The sequence below is a fragment of the Marmota monax genome, unplaced genomic scaffold (assembly GCF_021218885.2).
Source record: "Marmota monax isolate L192 unplaced genomic scaffold, Marmota_monax_Labrador192_F-V1.1 WCK01_AAM20220418_F8-fsc00014, whole genome shotgun sequence".
NCBI lineage: Eukaryota > Metazoa > Chordata > Mammalia > Rodentia > Sciuridae > Marmota > Marmota monax.
In genome coordinates this window covers 30,600,201-30,619,355 of record NW_026695222.1, presented here as the reverse complement: position 1 = coordinate 30,619,355, position 19,155 = coordinate 30,600,201, and the positions used below count along the sequence as shown (strand labels likewise).

General features: G+C 48.0%; 1 protein-coding gene across 2 annotated transcripts; it reads right to left on the bottom strand.

The window, feature by feature from the left end:
* Sall4 (spalt like transcription factor 4) lies at positions 1-17,393 on the bottom strand. 2 transcript variants are annotated; one of them, XM_046433447.2, is made up of 4 exons: positions 17,191-17,393; positions 5,206-7,524; positions 4,142-4,422; positions 1-2,047 (listed from the first exon to the last, which is right to left on the bottom strand). In XM_046433447.2, exons 1-4 carry the CDS (start codon positions 17,318-17,320, stop codon positions 1,625-1,627), a joined length of 3,153 nt encoding a protein of 1,050 aa, XP_046289403.1. In that variant the 5' UTR covers positions 17,321-17,393; the 3' UTR covers positions 1-1,624. The 2 variants fall into 2 exon arrangements, with proteins under 2 accessions (XP_046289403.1, XP_046289404.1); XM_046433448.2 differs by having other exon boundaries at positions 6,520-7,524.
* Between the last annotated feature and the right edge of the window lie 1,762 nt (positions 17,394-19,155).

The window sequence follows — 19,155 nt, the reverse complement described above, 5'->3', positions numbered from 1 at the left end:
AACAGCATCAGCAGGTCCTACAGGGGTTTCTCCATTGGTCACACATTCACTAGGCACTGTGAGCTCAGCAGTGAGAGCCACTGGGGTGTTCTCCGTAACAATATCCGCGTCACAGTGTAAACAGGCGCTATGACTGTGTTCACTTACAATTCCAGAAGGAAAGGCACAACTTGGCAAAAACATATATTTTTTTTCTTTTTCTTTTTTGGATCCTAAAGCCAGGTGCAATAACTAAGACAAAACTTTGGGTAACAGTCTTGATCCACGTTTCAACAAGGTCCATCCGAACAGAGGGAAAGAATCCTCGGCCCCAAGGCCGGGTCCTTCTTTCTCCTTCCTCATTCAACCATTAGAGCAGTGTCTCGGCCTCTGCTCTACATTATCACATGCACGAAAGGGGATTTGAAAAAGGAATCACAAAGACATCGTGAATGTCTGGCTGTTCCCACCAATACGTCAACTCTTAGGTCTAAGACAGGGCCTGGGAATACTTCAGCGGTCATAAAATAGGAAAATAAAGACTATGGCTACTAACATAAAAAAATAAATGAGGTAGATAAATTAAAGCTTTCACACCCAGGACTCGCCTGTTTCAACTTCGTAGCCTTCATGCAACTCAAGGAAAAATAAAAATCTTCATTATTACTTGTTGTAAGTTGCACTGGGGAAATTGAAAAAAAAAAAAAAAAGAAGAAGAAAATGTGAACCTGTGATAGAAGTACGCCCTTCCATGAGCTTCTTCTTGAGAATGAGAACGTAGTTCTTCAATAGAGTAGGCACTGGCAAACTACATCACGTCACCTGAGAACCCCCACTCTTCTGGTATCTGGGAAGACAAGGCATCTGGACATGTGGGGAGTAGCTGGCACTCTTGGGGCTTCAAATGAACTGTCTTTAAATAAGCAGCAACACACATTGGCTCCCTAAGGACTAAAATAAGTCCAGGAAAGGGCATCCTACTTAAGATTCTAAGGTTGAAGGAATTTTGTTCATTCTACAACCTTAGGGGGTTTTTTTGTTTGTTTGTTTTGTTTAAAGTACATTCAAAAATTAAAAAAAAAAAAAAAAAGATGGGCACAGGATTGAAGGTCATGTAAAACAGGCCCCTAAGTAGAGGGCAGAAGGTGTCCATCCACTTACTTATGCACATTTGGTTGCCCTGGAGGTAGAGTGTACCCCCCACCCACCCAATTAGGCTAAGTAGTTGTCTTTTCCACCAGGGTGCTCAGTAATTTCCAACTGTTTCACCCTGAAAGAGGCAACAGTCTTTGGAAAGTCACTCTAGGTTGTACAAAGCTTCTATGTATACATACAGTTTGTCGCAAGTAACAAAGCTACTTTGCAAGACCCGCTTCTTTCCAAAAGAAAAAAAAAATAAAAATAAAAAGGTTCTAGTCTGTTTTGGTATGCCTATTTTTGCTTTGCAATTTTTCCTTTTTTTGCAAAGCAGCATAGCAACAATCGTGATTGTAGGACTGCCCAAGGTTGAGGTCACAACCGTAAACATCATTTGCATATCAGTAAGAATAAAGAAAAGAGGAGATGGGTTCTTGAAGAAAACCAAAAACCAGTCCATCCATTACACCAGATCTGCACTTCTCCTGGCTGGCAGGTTCTCCTGGGCTCAGCTGACTGCGATCTTGTTTTCCTCCAGGAAGTGAGGGAACTGGTGTTTGGCAACGCTGTCGGCAACACCCGGCTTCTCCACCTCGGCACCGCCCCCAGACTGGGAGTCCATCTTGGAGACCGTGGCGCTGCTGGCCACAGAGCTGGCCCCCAGGGAAACCGGTAGGGTGGGAATGCCGCCACTCTGGATCACGGAGATCTCGTTGTTCTTCACGGCCAGGCCACCATTGAGCACACTGGTGTACTGGTTCCACACGACAGGGACAGGGTCCACACGTACCGAGGGTGCCAGGATCTCTTTAGGAAATATTTCGGAGACTCTCTTTCCATCCGTACCCAACAGGGCCATGGTGTTCTCGATGGCCAGCTTCCTCCCACGGCGAGCTGAGTTATTGTTTGCCCCATGTGTCATGTAGTGGACCTGCAGACAGGACAGAGTTTTTTAGCAAATATTCTACTGCTCCCCAGCAAGACCAAACCAGCCTGCATGTGGCTTTGGTTCTACCCAAAGAGTGTCTCTCAATATACTTTTTTTTTATTCAGGAAGTAGATTATATATTAAAAAAAAAAAAATTCAAATACTCGGTAAGGGGGAAGCAGAGATCTGGCAGTATCTGGCCAGCACTCCTGCCTAGAGAGACCAAGGCAGTGCCTAGACTCTTGTCTCTGTGTGTGTACTTATGCAAACATCTGCTACATGCCAGGCACTGTTCCAAATGTCAAGGTCAATATTTGTCCTATTCCGCTTGTAATCCCAGTGGCTTGGGAGTTGGGAGGCTGAGGCAAAAGGATCACAAGTTCAAGGCCAGCCTCAGCAATTTAGCAAGCCCCTCAGCAACACAGTGAGACCCTGTCTCAAAATAAAAAGTGCTAAAGATGTGGCTCAGCGGTTAAGTGCCCCTGGACTCAATTCCTGGTACCATTAAATAACAATAACAACAAAAACCAAGGCCTTGGGTTCTATCCCCAGCACTGGGAAAAAACAAAACTGAAATCTGGTTGGGAAAGCCACAGAAGGCCTTGATGAGAAGGAGATGCTATTCAATGTAGGTCTTCCTAAGGAAAGACCCCCCTACCTGTCCCCTGGATGCTTTCCATAATTATTTCTCCTGCCTGCCCTTCAAGTTTTCGAATATTTTTTTTAGCTTCTTTTTTTTAGTTTAAAAACCCTTGCGTGAGGTATCAGGTTTCTCAGGCACTCAATGCATCTTTACTGACACCCTGGAGACCAGTGGCCACCCCACGGGGCGGAACAGAAGAGGCTGCTTGTGCATCACTAGCGCTGCTCACTGCTGTTGCTAGCAGTGACTGGGAAGGTTCTACTTAAGAGCACTTGGTCTTGCTCCAGGACAACCCTGGAGTTCATCATTACCACCACCCAGGGCAGCCAGGGAGACCGAGTCACAGCAAGCCACCTGCCCAAACAAGCCAGGGGCTTACGCACTGATGAAAGACCCAGGGGGATGCACATTGCTCAGAGCTATACAGCAAACCAGAGGTGGGGCCAGGTGGAAAACCCCAGAGCCCTCTTCCCATCTGCAGGACACTTTCACCCTTCACAGGGGCAGCTCCTCCTACAGCAGTAATAGCACAGACCACTCTCTGGAAGGACTCAGCTGCTCGGCTATTAACTTGGAGGCTACTGTTTGTTTTAAACTCCAGTGCTTCCGGACATGCATTTATATAATAATCATATTTAATCATGGTATTTAACTCAACTTAGCAGGCCAGGAAACAGAAATTCAGTGGTTGTCAAGCCTGGAAGGTTAAACCAATGCATAAATGATCAATATTAGCTCACAACTAATAACAAAGATCTTCTGTTTCCAGACTTATTCTATGGATCTACTTAGCTTTTTTTTTTTTTTGGCTGCGCTAGGGATCAAACCCAGAGCCTCATGCATGCTCGATGTCCCATCAAGTGCTGTACCACTGAGCTACAGCCCAGCCCTTAACTATTAAAAGAAAATTAGAGCCAGGCACAGTGGCACATACCTCTAATCCCAGAGGCTCGGTAGACTAAGACAGGAGAATCATGAGTTCAAAGCCAGCCTTAGCAAAAGTAAGGGGCTAAGCAACTCAGTGAGACCTGTCTCTAATAATAAAATACAAAATAGGGATGGGGATGTGGCACAGGGGTCAAGTACCCGAGTTCAATCCCTGGTACCAAAAAAAAAAAAAAAAAAAGATATTTCAAGAGCCATCACTTATGAGATGTGATTATATATCCCTTGCCTCTTTTTTTTTGCAGTACTGGGGATGGAACCTAGGGCCTTACACATGCTAAGCCAAGTGCTCTACCACTGAGCTACACCCCCAGCACCTCCCTTGTCTTAAATGGAATTTATTGGGCTGGGGATGTAGCTCAGTGGTAGAGCATTTGTCTAGCATGTGTAAGGCCCTGGATTCCATCCCCAGTACCACACACACACACACACACGCAAAATTCCTTAAGTGGAATTTATCACGAAACACACCGATAAATCACCCTGCCAGAAAGCACAGCGAAACCCACCTTCAGGTTGCCTTTGGTGGTGAACGCTCGCCCACATATGTTGCACACGAAAGGCTTCTCTCCAGTGTGCGTGCGTTCGTGAATCTGAAGGGCACTGGCGGATGAGAAGTTCTTCCCACACCGTGTGCAGCCATGTTGCTTGGCCTGTCGGCGTGGCTGGGCCGCTAACAAAGGTGTCATGCCTGGGGACATGGTGGAGGGTCCTACAAATGTGCCGGGAACTTCAACTTTGACATAGGTGGGTTGTGCTCGAATAAACGTTGATGGGAGACTGCTACGACCTAGTATGTGAGGGGAAGAAAATCCAAACCTTTATCATCCAACACCCACTCATCCTTAGAAACAAGACAGCTTTGAAAACAACTGCCCACTAAACCAGAGGAGATGGCTTACAGGAAATGACACCTCACCAGCAGCTTGCCTTTGGATTGTTCATCTGCACAAAGAATAGAGACTGGAAAACGGACCCTTTCAGTTTTGCATCAAAGAATGGGCAACATGGGAATACACGTAACTCAAGTTCAAGTTTCTGCATCAAGAGTTACCTTTAAAACCTGCCCAGAACCTATCTATCTGATTCTATGATGCACCTGTTACCCTATCTTACTATTAATGACATCAATACGTGCCCCAAATTGATTTGTACACTTAAGATATTACCCACCCCCCTTCATAAATGACTTGTGAACATTCCATTAGGGAGCAAGACCTCAGAATCAAGAAACTATAGTTCATTTCAGTGGCCAAAAAGCAGTTTTGCCCACTGCTACTGGGATTTGCTTAAGATTACCCCTAGATCCCCATGGGGTCAAAAACAAAAATAAAAACCAACAATAATGATGCTTGTCCATACCCAATTTGCATTAACCACTATTAGTAAAAAGCCTGTTCACGGCTAGGACAGAGGTGGTTATTATGTCCCTCTACCCAGAAGTACAGGAAAGCTAATTGCCCTACAGAGGAGCTGCTTCACATCATACTCCGTTTGCAAAAGTTCAACCCAGGTTCCTTTTTGATGACCTTGAGCCCACAAGGGACATAAGTGAAATCCAAAGCTCTATCACCTTCCATCTCGGGGCGGCTGTTCTCGGAGGTCTCAGCTTTGCCCCCAGCATCGGGAGACCTGGACTTGATGCTTTCTGCTTGGCTATTGGCCGGGGACACGGCCTGGAAGGACATGGTTTCCATGGCATCTGGGCTTCGGCTCTGATACTCCTGGTCGCCCACGAGCGAGGACGAGTCGTTGGTCAGGCCGTCGCTCTCCACTGAGCCATTTTCTCGGCTGCTCTGGCGCTGCAGGCCCCCAGGGGCAGGACCCACCTTCACTGGGGCATCTAGGGAAGCCATCACAGGGAACCCCAGGGTGGGTGATGCCACGTGGGTGCTGGGAAGAGGTGCAGGGACCTTTGAGGAGCCAGCGGGGGCATCCTGGGACGTTACTTCATCTACATCAATGCTCTCGACCTCCTCGGGGCAGGAGGCACCTGTGCTGCCACTCTCCCCGACCATCACGGGCTCGGAACCCGTAAAGTCACAGGGGCTGTCTGGCAGAGGCGTGTTGGGAATCTGGCCACCCATGTGCATCCGGATGTGCTGCTGCAACATGACCGCGTTGGTAAACTTCTTCTGGCAGATGGGGCACGAATGCTGGGTCTTTACAGATGTGTTGGCTCGATGAACCCCAAGATGCGTCTTCAAGTTGCCTTTGGTAGAAAAAGCTCGGCCACAGACCTTGCACTGGAAAGGCCTCTCCCCGGTGTGGGTGCGGTAATGCATCTTGAGAGAGCTCTGGCAGCTTAGGACTCGGTGGCAGATGAGACATTCGTTGGGGTCCGTGGTGGCCTTGTCGATGTTTTCCACCAGCTGCTGTAACTTCAGGGTCTCTGACCCTGGCTCGGAGGTCCCACTCCCCTGGAAGCCACCAACCCTTGGGGAATTATGGTTGGGTCCCACCCCAGATAGTGGGGGTCCACCCTCACTTTCCGGAGAAGGCCCAGGCTGCAGGTCGCCGGGCAGCGGGCCACCCCGGAGGTCCTTGGGGTTAGTCCCCGGAGAGAGATTTTGAGGTAGCCCTACGCAAGGGGTCCCTGTTACAAGGACAGGTTTGCTGTCTAAAGAGAGACTCGATTCATCTACAGGGACGGGGACAGAGAGTGCATAGGGGATGCCATTGCCTGCTGCCATTTTGTCCTGGAACTCGGCAAACAGCTGGGGGTTCGCCTTCACCTGGGGGTGTCGGTGAAAGTGTACCTTGAGGTTGCCCTTGGTGGTGAAGCGGTGACCACAGACAGAGCACACGAAGGGTCTCTCTCCAGTATGGGAGCGGAGGTGGATCTGCAAGGAGCTATCAGTCCCAAAAACCTTGCTACAGTACTTACACTTGTGCTTGAAGAGGGCCGCCTCGTCTTTGGGTTTGACATCCACAGCGGAGATGTTCGGTGGCTTCCCTTTCCCTTTCTTGGATGGGTCTAGCGCCATGGCGGAGAAAGGGCTCTGGAAGAGCACAGAACCTGGGGCCTGAGGTAGCAAAGCGCTTGGGAGCCGAGACACGACATTCGGGAGCACCCGCGACCCGTCTGGCTTCAGGGCAAAGGGGGTCAGCCCTGGGGACAGCGAGCCAGCGGTGGAAGGGATGTTGGCATGAGGTAGCTTGGCTTGTTTCAAGGCATCCAGAGACAGGCCTTGGCTTCCGGCCTTCTGGCTGAGCAGCGCCACGGTGGCGGACACCTGCTGGGACACGTGGCTGCCCAGGGTCTTCAGGGCGTCGGTCCCGCCCGAGTGCAGGGCGTGCGCCGCCCACATGTTCACCTGCACGCGGATCTGCTCGGTGAGCTGCAGCTGCTGGAGCTGCTGCTGCTGCAGGCACATGATCTGCTCCAGGACCCACGGGATGCCGTGGGCGCTGGGCACCGGGCCGGCCGGGGCGTCGGCGCTGCGCTGGTTCACCGCCACCTTGGTGCCCCGGAGTGCCTGCAGAGTCACGTTAGTGTTGGCCACTTTGCCTTTGGGTAAATAGCTTATGTCCTGGGGCGAGGGCGGCAGGGCGGCCTCTGCCTTCAAGTACATGACAGGCTCGGAGCCCAGCTTCTCCTTGGTGCTGCCGCTGCTCCCCTGGTGACCATCCTTACTGCTTGGGCTGAGTGGCGGGTGGTTCAGCACCGCTCGGGAGAAGTCCTCTGAAGGCACTGGTCCCTCGCTGTCATTCATGATGAGGACAGGTGAAATCTTAGTGCAATTTTTCTTATGTTCCAAGAACTCCGAGAGGCTGAAGAACTCGGCACAGCATTTCTCACAGATATGAGTGTCCTCCTGGCGGAGCCGCTTCGCAGTGGCTTTGTCCCCACCTGCTTCATCGCCACTGCCCGTGTGGTTCATTGAAGCACCTGTGACAAGACAGAAAAAAGCTAAGAACTCAACCCAAGGAAAGGACACATGACACCTAGGAAAGAACCAGACTTCAATGACAGGCACTCCTCGGGTGTTCCCACGGGAGAAGGCTGGCCTCGGAGACAGAGGCACCCAAAAGGTCGGAATGAACAAAGCTGTGGGCTGAATTATGCTCCCCCAAAAGATATGGCCAGCGCCAGCTCAGTGGTAGAGCGTGCGCCTGGCCCATGTGAGGCCTTGGGTTCCAAACTCAGCACCAGGGGGACGAATTAAAAAAAAAAAAAAAAAGATGGTCCTACTTCCCCACGTGGCACATCCCCCCACCACGAACCTGTGCGTGTGACCTGATCAGATAAGGTCTTTGCAAATGTAACTAGACCGGGCCTAGGTTTATCCAAGGCTGGTATTGTTATTTGAGAAAGAGAGATTTGAGATGTACCAGATGTCTCCCTCAGAGCCTCTAGAAGGAACCAAACCTGCTATCACCTACATTTGGACCGGCCTGGCCTCCATACCTGTGAGAGAATAAATTTCAGTTCATTTAAGTCATCCAGTCTAAGACGGTTAATGGCAACCCTAGGAAAGGAATATAACTTATCAAAACAATCCCATCCCAACCCCTGCACCTCTCTCAGAGTCAGCTTACAGAGGCAAACAGATGGGTTATGCTGTCTAAGAGAAGGACATTAAACCTGCTCAGATCATGGCTGCTGACCTCCTTCTTCAGCCCATAGTAAGTGAAAGGCAGTCAATGACTCATTCAACCAACGCACCCGGCACCCGCTTTCCAGGGGCAACAAAAGCTTAAAGGTGCCAACAATTCAGATGGTAACACTAAATTCATTTGAAATACAGAGCACAGCAACTTGGGTGAATTGAGATAGGAAGGACAAGAAGAATGTTCCCAGAACAGCTTCATATGTGGGAAACACACGGAAAAAGACTGCAATGCCCAAGCAAGACACAAACGTAGAAAGACTTCATTGACTTTTCGGATTACGACATACCCGCTGCAGTGTCTTAACATTTAGGATTTTAAGAGGAAAAAGAAGCCACTATAGAAAGTGAGAAGTATGGAAGTAGGGGAAAGAAATGACAGTGTGACAGCAACACAGGCTCAGTACTTGGAATTCTGCATTTTGACCTTTGCTTGGGAATCCTCTCTTGTGATGCTGGAAATCCACAGAATCACCAGCAGCAAGTGAGATCTTCAGCACCACAGCGTGGTTAGGTGGGGGTGCTCAGTCAGTTGGGTATATTAACTGCATTCTCTGCTCACGATAACTTCAACTTACTCTGGGTTTATCGGGATGTAATCCCACTATAAGTCAAGGAACATCTGTGTACAAAAGCTAAGTCTTTTGAGTCTTATCTTCTTAAAAATGACTGACCCGTAGATTTTTTGGGCAAGTGGATCCTATCCAGATTAGGGTTAGTATTAGCGTACACATTCTGATTCCCTTTTGAGGACTGTGCTGTACCCAGAGGCTTGAGTCCTAGGAATCTGAAGCCTGGTGGGGAGTCTCTGTCCAGCCCCCTGCCACCCTATCAGGTAGGCTAGGCCCTCCCCAAAGAAGGCACTGGAGCTTGGAGTCTCAGGACAAAAGGCACATCTTAGACCTAGCACCTCTGGGCTTGTGAACCTGAGCCATACACACATTTGCACAAGCACAAAGATCCATGTTATCAAGTGTGCACATGTTTGTTTGTTTGTTTGTAAAGGCAAAACTGTTTACAGTGGTGACAAAGGAAATCCTGGTTCACCCACAGTGCAAAAAAAAGAGTGTAAGTTCTGCATGCTGCACAAGTCAGGTGATGTAAGCCCCAGAAGCAGGAAGTAGCAGGACTTCTTTTGTTTAAAATGAAGCCTATGTGTGACTTTTCCATGTAGATGGAGCCAAGGCAAGCTTGCACACCACTTTCAAATAAATAAACAATTGCTTTTTATGTTAGTAAACCATGGATTTTGACTGAAAAGCTTCTAATAGTTTGGAGGAAGGATGGATCTTGAAGAACAACCTTAATAAACTGACTTCATTTTTACCAATTTCAGACTGAGTAAAAAGAAGACTTCCAAAGTCATCCAGTGCCTACCTCACCAACCATGCTCACCACCTACTGTGTGCAGAGGAAGCAGGGCTGTGGGGGCAAGGATGGACCCACCATTTGTATGTTTCCTTTCATGTCTTTACATTGCAGCTATTTTTTCTCAAGGATATTTTTGAGATTCCAAAAGTATCCCTCTTTTCAACACACAAACACATGTAAAACACACACAAGAAAAACCACACACATTCCTTCTTTATGGCACTGGGATGAACCAGGGATGCTTATTTTTCATACGAAGACAGAGCCTTGCTAATTCTCCCAGGCTTACTTCAAATTTGCAATCCTCCAGCCTCAGCCTCCTGAGTCACTGGGATTAGCCATGTGCCACCACTATTCCTCCCTCCACATCCTTTTTTTTTTTTTTTTTTTTTTTTGCAGTACTGGGTATTAAACGCAGGCCTCATGCATGCTAGGCAAGTGCCCTACCACTAAGTTACATCCTCAGCCCCAGAAGGGATATGATGCCACAAGGCTACTTCCAGAGACAGTTGCATAGGGGAGGCAGAGCACAAAGACCTAAGGCCTCCATAGCACTCTGACTCAGTCCTAGGTTAAGAGTCAAGTTAAAAAACAAAGACGAAGAAAAAAAAAATCTCATCAATTCCCAGATCAATGGTATCTGTTAATGCAATTCATGTGCTCAAATGCAGTGCGTATGGGTAGGTAACGGGGGTGGTGTTAACTGGCACAATCTTTCTGGAAAAGCAATTTTGTAATTATGTGTCAAAAACTTTCTCTGGGGGAAATACACCCACAGGTAGGGAACATAAATGGATATAGCTTCTTCAGGGAGTCATCTGGCAACATCTTAATTTTAGTTTAATTCTCCTTGACTCAGCAATTCCTTTGTTAGGAATCTACTTCCTGTATTGCAAGGTATTTCTTGCAGCATTTCTCATATTAACAAACAAGTACACAAATGGACACACACTGTCCATCAGGAAGTTTCTGGTTAAATAAATTAGAGTGTACAAAAGATGAACATTGTATCCTACCAAGACAAGTAGACTGTGTTAGTGTGCTCCTCCACAGAACAACCGCCCAGGAGTTATTTCATAAGAGGGAAAAAAAGGGAAGAGAACAGGATGTGTATATAACGTGCTCCCACTTGGGCTCACAGATAAAGACATAAATATGTACATGGAACCGGAAAATGATACAAGAGAAACAGTTGCTGGTATCCACCTCCTGGAGAATGCACCTGGGAACTCAGGTGGAAGAGAAAACTGTAAACTGTACCCACCTTTGTCCTACGGCTTCTTTTAGACTGACATTAAACATCTAAAACACATCTAAAACTCCTGGGTCAAGCTACCTCCTCTTGTCACCCTTGTGTCTCTCTCCTGCTTCTGAAGACCCAAAAGTTCCCGCAAAAATGTCACGCTCTGCACGCTGCTCCTTAGGCCCAGGCAAACCTCTACCCACCACCCATACTCGTCAAAGGCCTGTGCCTGAACTCATTTATCTTCAAATCCACTTAACCAAACCAGCATCTTTCTGCCGCTTTGTACATGTGAAAACCGAGGCTCAGAAATAATTAAGTGGCTCAAGGTGACATACAGCTGAGTTCTTAGATACTAGTTAAGGAGGACAATAAGACAAGGGACCTAGTCCACCCCCCACCCCGCATGGTACTGGGATTGAACCTAGGGGTGCTCTACCACAGAGCCACATACCCAGCCCCTTATTTCTGGGCGGGTCTCTGTAAATTGCTGACCCACCATGTCCTGCTATAATGTATCATAAGTATGTCACACTGTGGTTTCTTTGGAGCATCACAAACCAGTATCATATCAATAAATGTTTCTGTCCCTCTCCCCGGTAGATGTTAATCGTTTTTAGGGGCAATATTCTCTCACTGAAGGTACATTCTAAAGCAGGAATTTTTGTTGTTGGGCAGAGTGCTGGGGATTGAACCCAGAGCCCTGTATATGCTAAAGATGCGATCTATCAATGAACTACACAAACCCCAGCTCCTAAAAGCAATCTTTTAATTTTTTTAGTTTTAGATGGGCACAATAATTAATTTTTACTTGCTGCTGAGAACTGAACCCAGTGCCTCACACACGCCAGGTGAGCTCTCTACCGCTGAGCCACAGCCCTAGCTTCTAAAGCAGACATTCTTAAGCAGGGGTTCATGAAATTAGGAAAAAAATACTTTCGTAAGAACTGAAAATGGGCATTTCTTTTAATTTGGCATGTGAGGAATAAGTGACAGTGGTATCAGCAGAGCCTGTGACACTGTCACAAACAAACACACACATTTTCACCTGGCCTACAGTTGGTGCAATGACTTGACAATTTGGTGGTTACCTGGCAGGATGCTGATCTTCTTACTTATTGTATTAGGAATTGTTATATATTATATTAATTAATATAGGCCCGTGGGTACAAGCAGGAGGACCAGGACCCAGTTCCAGAAACGCAGAGGATACCCAAATCCATGCCTGCTAAAGTCCCTGATACAAAATGGCGCAGCATTTGCATATAATGTGGACATCCCTCTGCATACTTTGAATCCTCCCCAGGTGACTCATAATACCCCTAATACAATGTAAATGTGGGGGAAGTCTTGTTCTAAAGTGTGTGGCTTAGGGAGCCAGGGCAAGAGACAAAAGCCTGTGCATGCGGGTACAGATGCAAGGTTTCCCCTAAACATTTCCCCCCCTAGTTGTTGATATTTTATTTATTTATATGTGGTGCTGAGAATCGAACCCAGTGCCTCACACATGCAAGGCAAGTGCACTACTGCTGAGCCACAGTCCCAGCCCTTCCCCAAACATTTTTTGACATGTGCTTGGTTGAATCTGCAGATGCAGAGCCCGCAGACACGGAGGGCCAGGCGCACATCACGAAGGTCTCATTTTGGGGAACAGCACTTCTGTTCCCTTGGCATCCCGTGGATCTTCAACGGCATAAAAAAGGTTAAGCTCCTCTGCTGGAAGGATCTACTGGTTCCCAGAGTGATTTACAGCCCGAAAACCAGCTGCCTTCACTGTATACACAAGCCTGGAAGCCGCACCGGCAACATCCCGCTTGAGTCTTAAAACAGCAGCAGCTCTGTTTGCCTGTGCAGTAAAAAGTACTCGTGCATCCCCACCACCCCTGGCACATCCTGAGGGCGTATTTGCCAAGGAGTAAGAGGACTCCGTGAGGAACAATGGCTGGGTATGCTTAAGTTAACCCGAAAAGAAAAAAGCAAAGTTCAGAGGGATTACACAACAACTCCTTCTTCCATCCCTGGGCCCCACCCCCACCCCGAATTTTAGGAATGTTATCTCTCAGCATCTAGTTATCCAATAAGTTGGAAGAATGCAGTAAACCCAGCAGGGGTCTTAGATTCAATCACAGCCAAATGGATAGAGAATACTCCTGGTATTGTGCAGGAAGAAAGTTAATCTGCTAGAGGCCAATCAAATTCTGGAGACGCTAAAACGCTTAAAAATTAAAACCTGTGTATCTTGAGGGAAGCATTATGACTCGGGCTTATCTGCTTTCTCATTCCTATATTAGAAGAATGACTATGAGCAGATTATCTAAGGCACACAACATCTCCTACCCTCCCCCACCACCCAGATAAGGGCTTACCAAAAAAACAAAAGGAAATTAGGTCCCCAAGTGTTGCTGAGCCAGTGGCAAGGGCCCTGTTAACCAGTTTAATTTTAAAAATGTGTAGATGGCAAATTAGACCCCAAATTAAATTTCTACTTAATTAAAATTTTTAAAAAGTTTCAAGGAGCCTTGGATCAACGTCCAGGGAGGCTCTGTGAAAAAGGAAGAGTAAGAAGATCAAAAAAGACTGCTAAGGTGTGTGATCTATCTGGCCATCGGGGTTAGAGATGTGCCCCATTTTGAAATTTGCAGACTCCAGAGGGCAAGGGGCTTTGTTCCCTCCTGAGGATACCTCCCGAACAAAGCCTGACCAGAGTGTGAAAAAAAAAATTTTTTTTTTTAATGGCAGTGACTAGTGATGCAGTTCTTGTCTGGATTTAGAGGCCTTTAAACATGTCTAAAATTTTTGTTTTTAAATAATCCAAAGTACAATAGGCTAAAAGTGCTATGAAAGGGGAAAGAATTCAAGAAATTAGTTCCCTATCACTTTTTCCAGGGCAGTAAGGCCCAAAGAAACCAAGTGCCAACATCATTTCCAACTTGCTTCCCTAGAACCTCTTCATCTAAAGCCTAGAAGGGCATATTTGAAAAACTGAAAGGGTGATTACCAAACCCAACCAGCTTCAAACACTAGACATGTCTTTTTCATCTGGGAAAGAAGGAAGATAACCCCATGCCACCACCAACTGCTCAAAGACCACCACAAACGCAACCCCTTGGATTTAGGGCAAGGCTGAAAAAAACCAAGCAGGCCAGGCACCGTGGGCAAAGTCATCCCAACCTGAAGCCACAATTGGTTGTGAGAACTAAAGATCATGTACCTGAGGTCCAGACTGGGTCGACCACAGAGTAGGCTACTTTCTCTGCAGAATTATTTCAGTGAGCAGCACCACACCATCCTGACACAATAGTAAAACTAAAAACATTTTCTTTTTGACAAAATTATTGATCACATTCTTAACACACTTCTACAACTCAAATAATCTAACTATCATCTTATCACCGTTGTAATAAGGAACCCAAAAACTCAGGGGGGAAAAAAAATGAAGTTAGCCTCCTGTTCACACTGCTGAAGCTCATGCAACCAGACAGGAACACAACCCCTGCTCTAATGCCTTAAAAAAACACCACCAACGAGTTCCCTAAGCACCCACCAACACTTCACATTTCAAAAGAGGAAAAGATAACCATCTCCAGCCTCCCAAAATGGTTCCCAGCCCCTACCTACAGGAAAACTCACTAACTGCAGGAGCCACACAAGTGTAACTGACTTGAGCCCAGGAGTGTAGGGGGCCCGGTTCTTACAGTTGAAGAACGGATTTAACGATGCAATTTATTTTTAATGAATAAAAAGGGGTTGTGGGCAAATTGCAGTCCCCTCTTCTTTTGGGGGAGAAACTCAGATGAATTGGCCTGAAACCTCACTAAAGCCAGTGTAGGTCATTTTAGGAAGTTACTTGAAACTTGGGAATCTTAATCGTTGATGGTTGTAATCCAGTTTAGCACAAAGGGCATTTGAAACCCTTTTGAGAAAATGCTAATTTTCCCTAAGTAGTGTTAGCTCCCTTCCCGACCACCTGCAGATTTTTTGACCTGCTAATTATTACCCCACCCCAACTGCATTCTCAAAGAGCGTGGCAAAATAAAGCCAGTCCAATTTTTTAAAATCATACCTATCATTTATTTATGAGGTTCGTCAAATGCAAACATCCAAAATGTAGCCATTAAAAAAAAAAAAAAAAAAGTCCTACTTGGGGAAACTATACTGTCCCAAAGCGGCAACTGAGGGCTCTGCAAATACATTCTAGGATCAAGGAATTCTTTCCAAGAATTCCAAAACCTTGGCGATGAATAATGGGCACAGACGGCACTGGCTGGAGTCACTGGCAGAAATCCCCAGGGGTGTCCGTCCTGGGCCTAACCTAGCACTCTGCACAACACCCTCCTCAGCCGGCCCCACTCACCAGGTGTGAGCCAGCGGCGGTGCTGGGACCCGCCTCCCAACAGACGGCTTGGCTTCAGAACTCGCCTCCAGGGGGCGACCGCGCGCAACTCGGCCAGGCTGGTTTGCACAAACCCTGCGGATCAATAGTGAACTCCCTCCCAAATCGCAGTGGGAGCGCACAGCCAGGCCGGAGATTCGGACCCAGCTCAGCTAACTTACGCTCCGGCCAACGTAAATTTCGGAAGCCCTCCGGTAACAAGCTTTCCCTAAAAGGTGCAAAGCCCCACTTGTGTGCGCCCACCCAAAATGAAGAGGGAAGAGGAGGTCAAAGCAGGACCAGGGGAGGGGTCAGCGCCAGGAGCTCGCCCCTCCTCTCGGGAGGAAGCGGGCGGGCGGGCAGGCGGAGGGTTAACCCTTTTGTTCCAGGTGGGCCAGGCCACGAAGCCTCTCCACGCTCCCCCCACCTCCCAGCCGAGGCACAAAGGGAGTCCACTCCGGCTCCTGCGCCCTCGAGTGTGCCCTGCTCTGACCATCAGAAGCCCCGAAATCCCACGCCCACCCCCTCGGGCAAGCCAGTATTTTTCATTTGCCCTGGAAATTTTGTTTAGGGGGTGGGGGGACGCGGTGACTTAATTTTAACTAGTATATATCTGGAAAATTGCATTCCTTCCCCGACCAAAGGAGAGTACGGGAACCAAGAAGTAGCAACCGTCTTCTCCCCAAAACCAGTGTCGAACTGGCTTCTTGGTGTCCGGGGCTGCCACGCACAGCCCATCAACTGGGAAATTAGAAGGCAGGCTCCGAGAGGAGGTTACAAAATGCCCCCTCCCCCCACGCATATGGCTCAAAATTTATCAGGCGACAATTTGGCGGGCCGCGACGGAGAGGAGATAGTGGGAAATCGACTCGCTCCTAAACCTCCTCGGCTAAGCGGCCGGGGAGAATGGGAGTTTGTCCCAGAATCCCGGCTACACTGGTGTCCCGAACGCCTCTCGACCCGGAGGCGCTGGCCGCGGAAACGTGGGCCGGGTCAGCAGCCCCAGGAACTCGCCCTGGCCGCGACCGCCCAACCCTGGCCCGACCTCGCCCCTTTCACCTCGCCCAGCTCCCCAGAAAAAACGTGCAAGGAGCCCGGCGGGTGCACCACGGCGGGGTGGCTGTGCGCCGGCTGCCCCGGTCCCCTGGGGCCAGCACCCCTCGGGTTACCGCGGTTATTTTTAGGAAGTCGGAAATCAAAGATGGCTGGAGGTCAGGCCCCGAAAGGTTAGGGCGAAGATTGGCAGGCGGCGTAGCCTCCGGGAAAAGGCGAAAACCAACAGAAAAAAAGAAAAAAAACGTGAAAGGAGAAATAGAGTTTTCTTCACCAACTCTCAGGGCGCTCCAGCCCCCTCCTCAGCGCGGGTGGCCAGCACCCCAACCCCTGCGGGTGGGCAGAGGTCGCGCCCCCTCCCCCACTTGGCCTGGGAGGGGCGCGTGCAACAGATCGCCCTCCTCCGGGGGGTCTTCCAGGGGTGCGCCCCTCCTCCACCCTCCTACAAAAGCCCCCGAAGGGGTGGTGGACGGGGAGGAGAGCCTTGGGGTCTCTTTCTTTTAAAACCGGCGCCAGAGAGGGAGGGGGAACCGAAGTTACCGCGGGGGGTGGGGGGGTTACTAGTTAAAGGAGTGGAACCAATTAAGAAAGAAGCTGAGGACTAGGAGAGGAGACCCTTTTAGGAGTGAGGGAGACAGCAGAGAGTGGGGGTCAACTTTACAATAAGAGGGGCAAGAGCTGGGGGTGAAACTTACACAAGAAAGAAGAGAAAAAAAAAAAGTGTAAAATCTGCAAAGACGGAGGTTGGGGGGGATGAGGCTGCCTCCCTTCCCTTAGAGGGAGTCCCCAGAACCCGGTTCCAGAATCAGCACTAGAAGCCGCAGCGCCCCGCAGCCCGCGCCCTCGAGGGTCCCGCGAACGTCCGGGAAACTCCAGCGCCCCGGCGGGCGCTCCAGCCCCACTCACCCGGCTCCCCCGCCGCCGGCGCCGCTGGGGCCGCATCTGCGAACTCTGGAGTCGGCTGGTGCCGCGGCTGCTCGCCCTGGTCCTCCTCCGAGTTGATGTGCTGGGGTTTCGCCTGCTTGCGCCTCGACATGGTGCAAGCATCGGGGCGCCGGGAGAGCCGCGGTTATTTGCCCTCTCCGCCACAAATTCCTGGAGTTGGGAAATTTACCCCCCTCCGGCCAGAACGCGCATGTCCCAGTAATTATTATTATCAATAATGCATTGCGATTTATCATGAGCCCTGACAGCTGATTGGCCTGGGTCCAAGACCTCAGAGATCATTTAAATAAGCCCTCATTGATCAGGGAGGGGCGAAGCATTCTGGGCTTTGTAGTCCGGCCCTACATGTGACAAAGGCGTGTTCATCTGGGGAGCTCAGCTAATTAGCATCCGGGCTCAGATTGGCTGGGGCGTGGACGAAATCCGAGGGGACCCATCCTCGCTCCAACTATCTGAGTCCTTGGAGAGGAAAAAGGGGGTTATGTATACTTATCAAAGAACCAGAGGCATTCCTAAAAATTTTGGAACGTGGGTGGGTGTTCAGTAATGAGCTCCAAAAATTGAGGTTGATATCCACCAGCTGATGAGGGAGGTCTTCTCACAGTGAAATACTTTGATTCAATTCTTATATCTACAAAAAAAACAAGAAAGAAAAAACCCTGAGATGTGACCTGTGTGGCCTTCCACCTTTTTCGTGATTGACCTTGCTTAAATTGAGTTTAGAAACCACAGAAGAAGGGTGAATGGGGGTTTATTCACCTTCCACCCATCGCAACTCTTAAAGCGGCCCTCCAATGTGCGGGTTTCATATAACTACGCACCGTGATTTACCCCCTTTAAATGCTGAATAATGCCACCCCCCTACTCCGCCCATTCATATTCACAAGGTTTGGTCTGTGGTTGCAGTGTAGATTTTGATTTTTTTTTTAACTTTAAAATGACTGGCTACTAAATATAGAAAAGACAGATTAAAAGCAAGCATAGTCAGAGATAATATCAAAACAGTAAGCAATTGCATTTTTCTCCCGTGAGGCATGAATGTCTTGATAACATCATATTTTATTACTGAGACAATGCTCTTACATCTACCATGCAATCCCTACAGGCAGTCTCAGAGTAGCTGGGTGTTACTAATTATCACTGGGCCTTTTTGCAATACAGAGTTTATTACAGAAACGATATATATAGGGGTGCCTGGAATTTTCTGAAGATAGGTATGTGTGTATTTACATCATAAATCTACATAAATTTAATGTGGCTCACTGCCTTGCACAATGTAACCGCTCAATAAATTGTTGAATGAATGACGAAATCTTCATTCTTCTAAGCTCGATGTTTCCTTGATGCCTCTAGTTGACATTTACTTCATTGTAAGGGACTGTGCAAATATACAACCCTTCCACATCTGTGCATTACATTTTCTTGATTAGTTATTTGGTAAGTTCTCGGCTTGTAAGAGGTGCTTTCCAGCTCATGAAGGAATGCAAGCAGAATAAAATGCTGGGCTCATAAATGTGTTCACCTGGGCGTTTGGACAATCCAAAGCAGAAAACCAATAAGCTTGATCACGTTTTTGATATTGGTGCTATCAATAAGCCTTATCCAAAAAGGCTGACTTCCTGTTTCTGAGCCACTGCTTGAAAGTGTCATATATTGTTTATGTAAGTTGTCTAAAGCAAATAAGATGGAATTACAGCCAAGGATGGAATTGGAAATAAGAATGTGTTTAATACGATATCTAAGCTGTTTAGAGTTCTGCTATTGAATAAAAAGGCTAATTAACTCTTCCCTTGCCAACTAATTTACTGATATTCCCAACACCTTCTCTGTGTGGCAGAAGACATAAGTTACAAACCTAAATGAATGTACAGTGGTTTACAGCTTAACACATACTAGAAGTTTAAGGAAAACTTCACGTGAGGTATG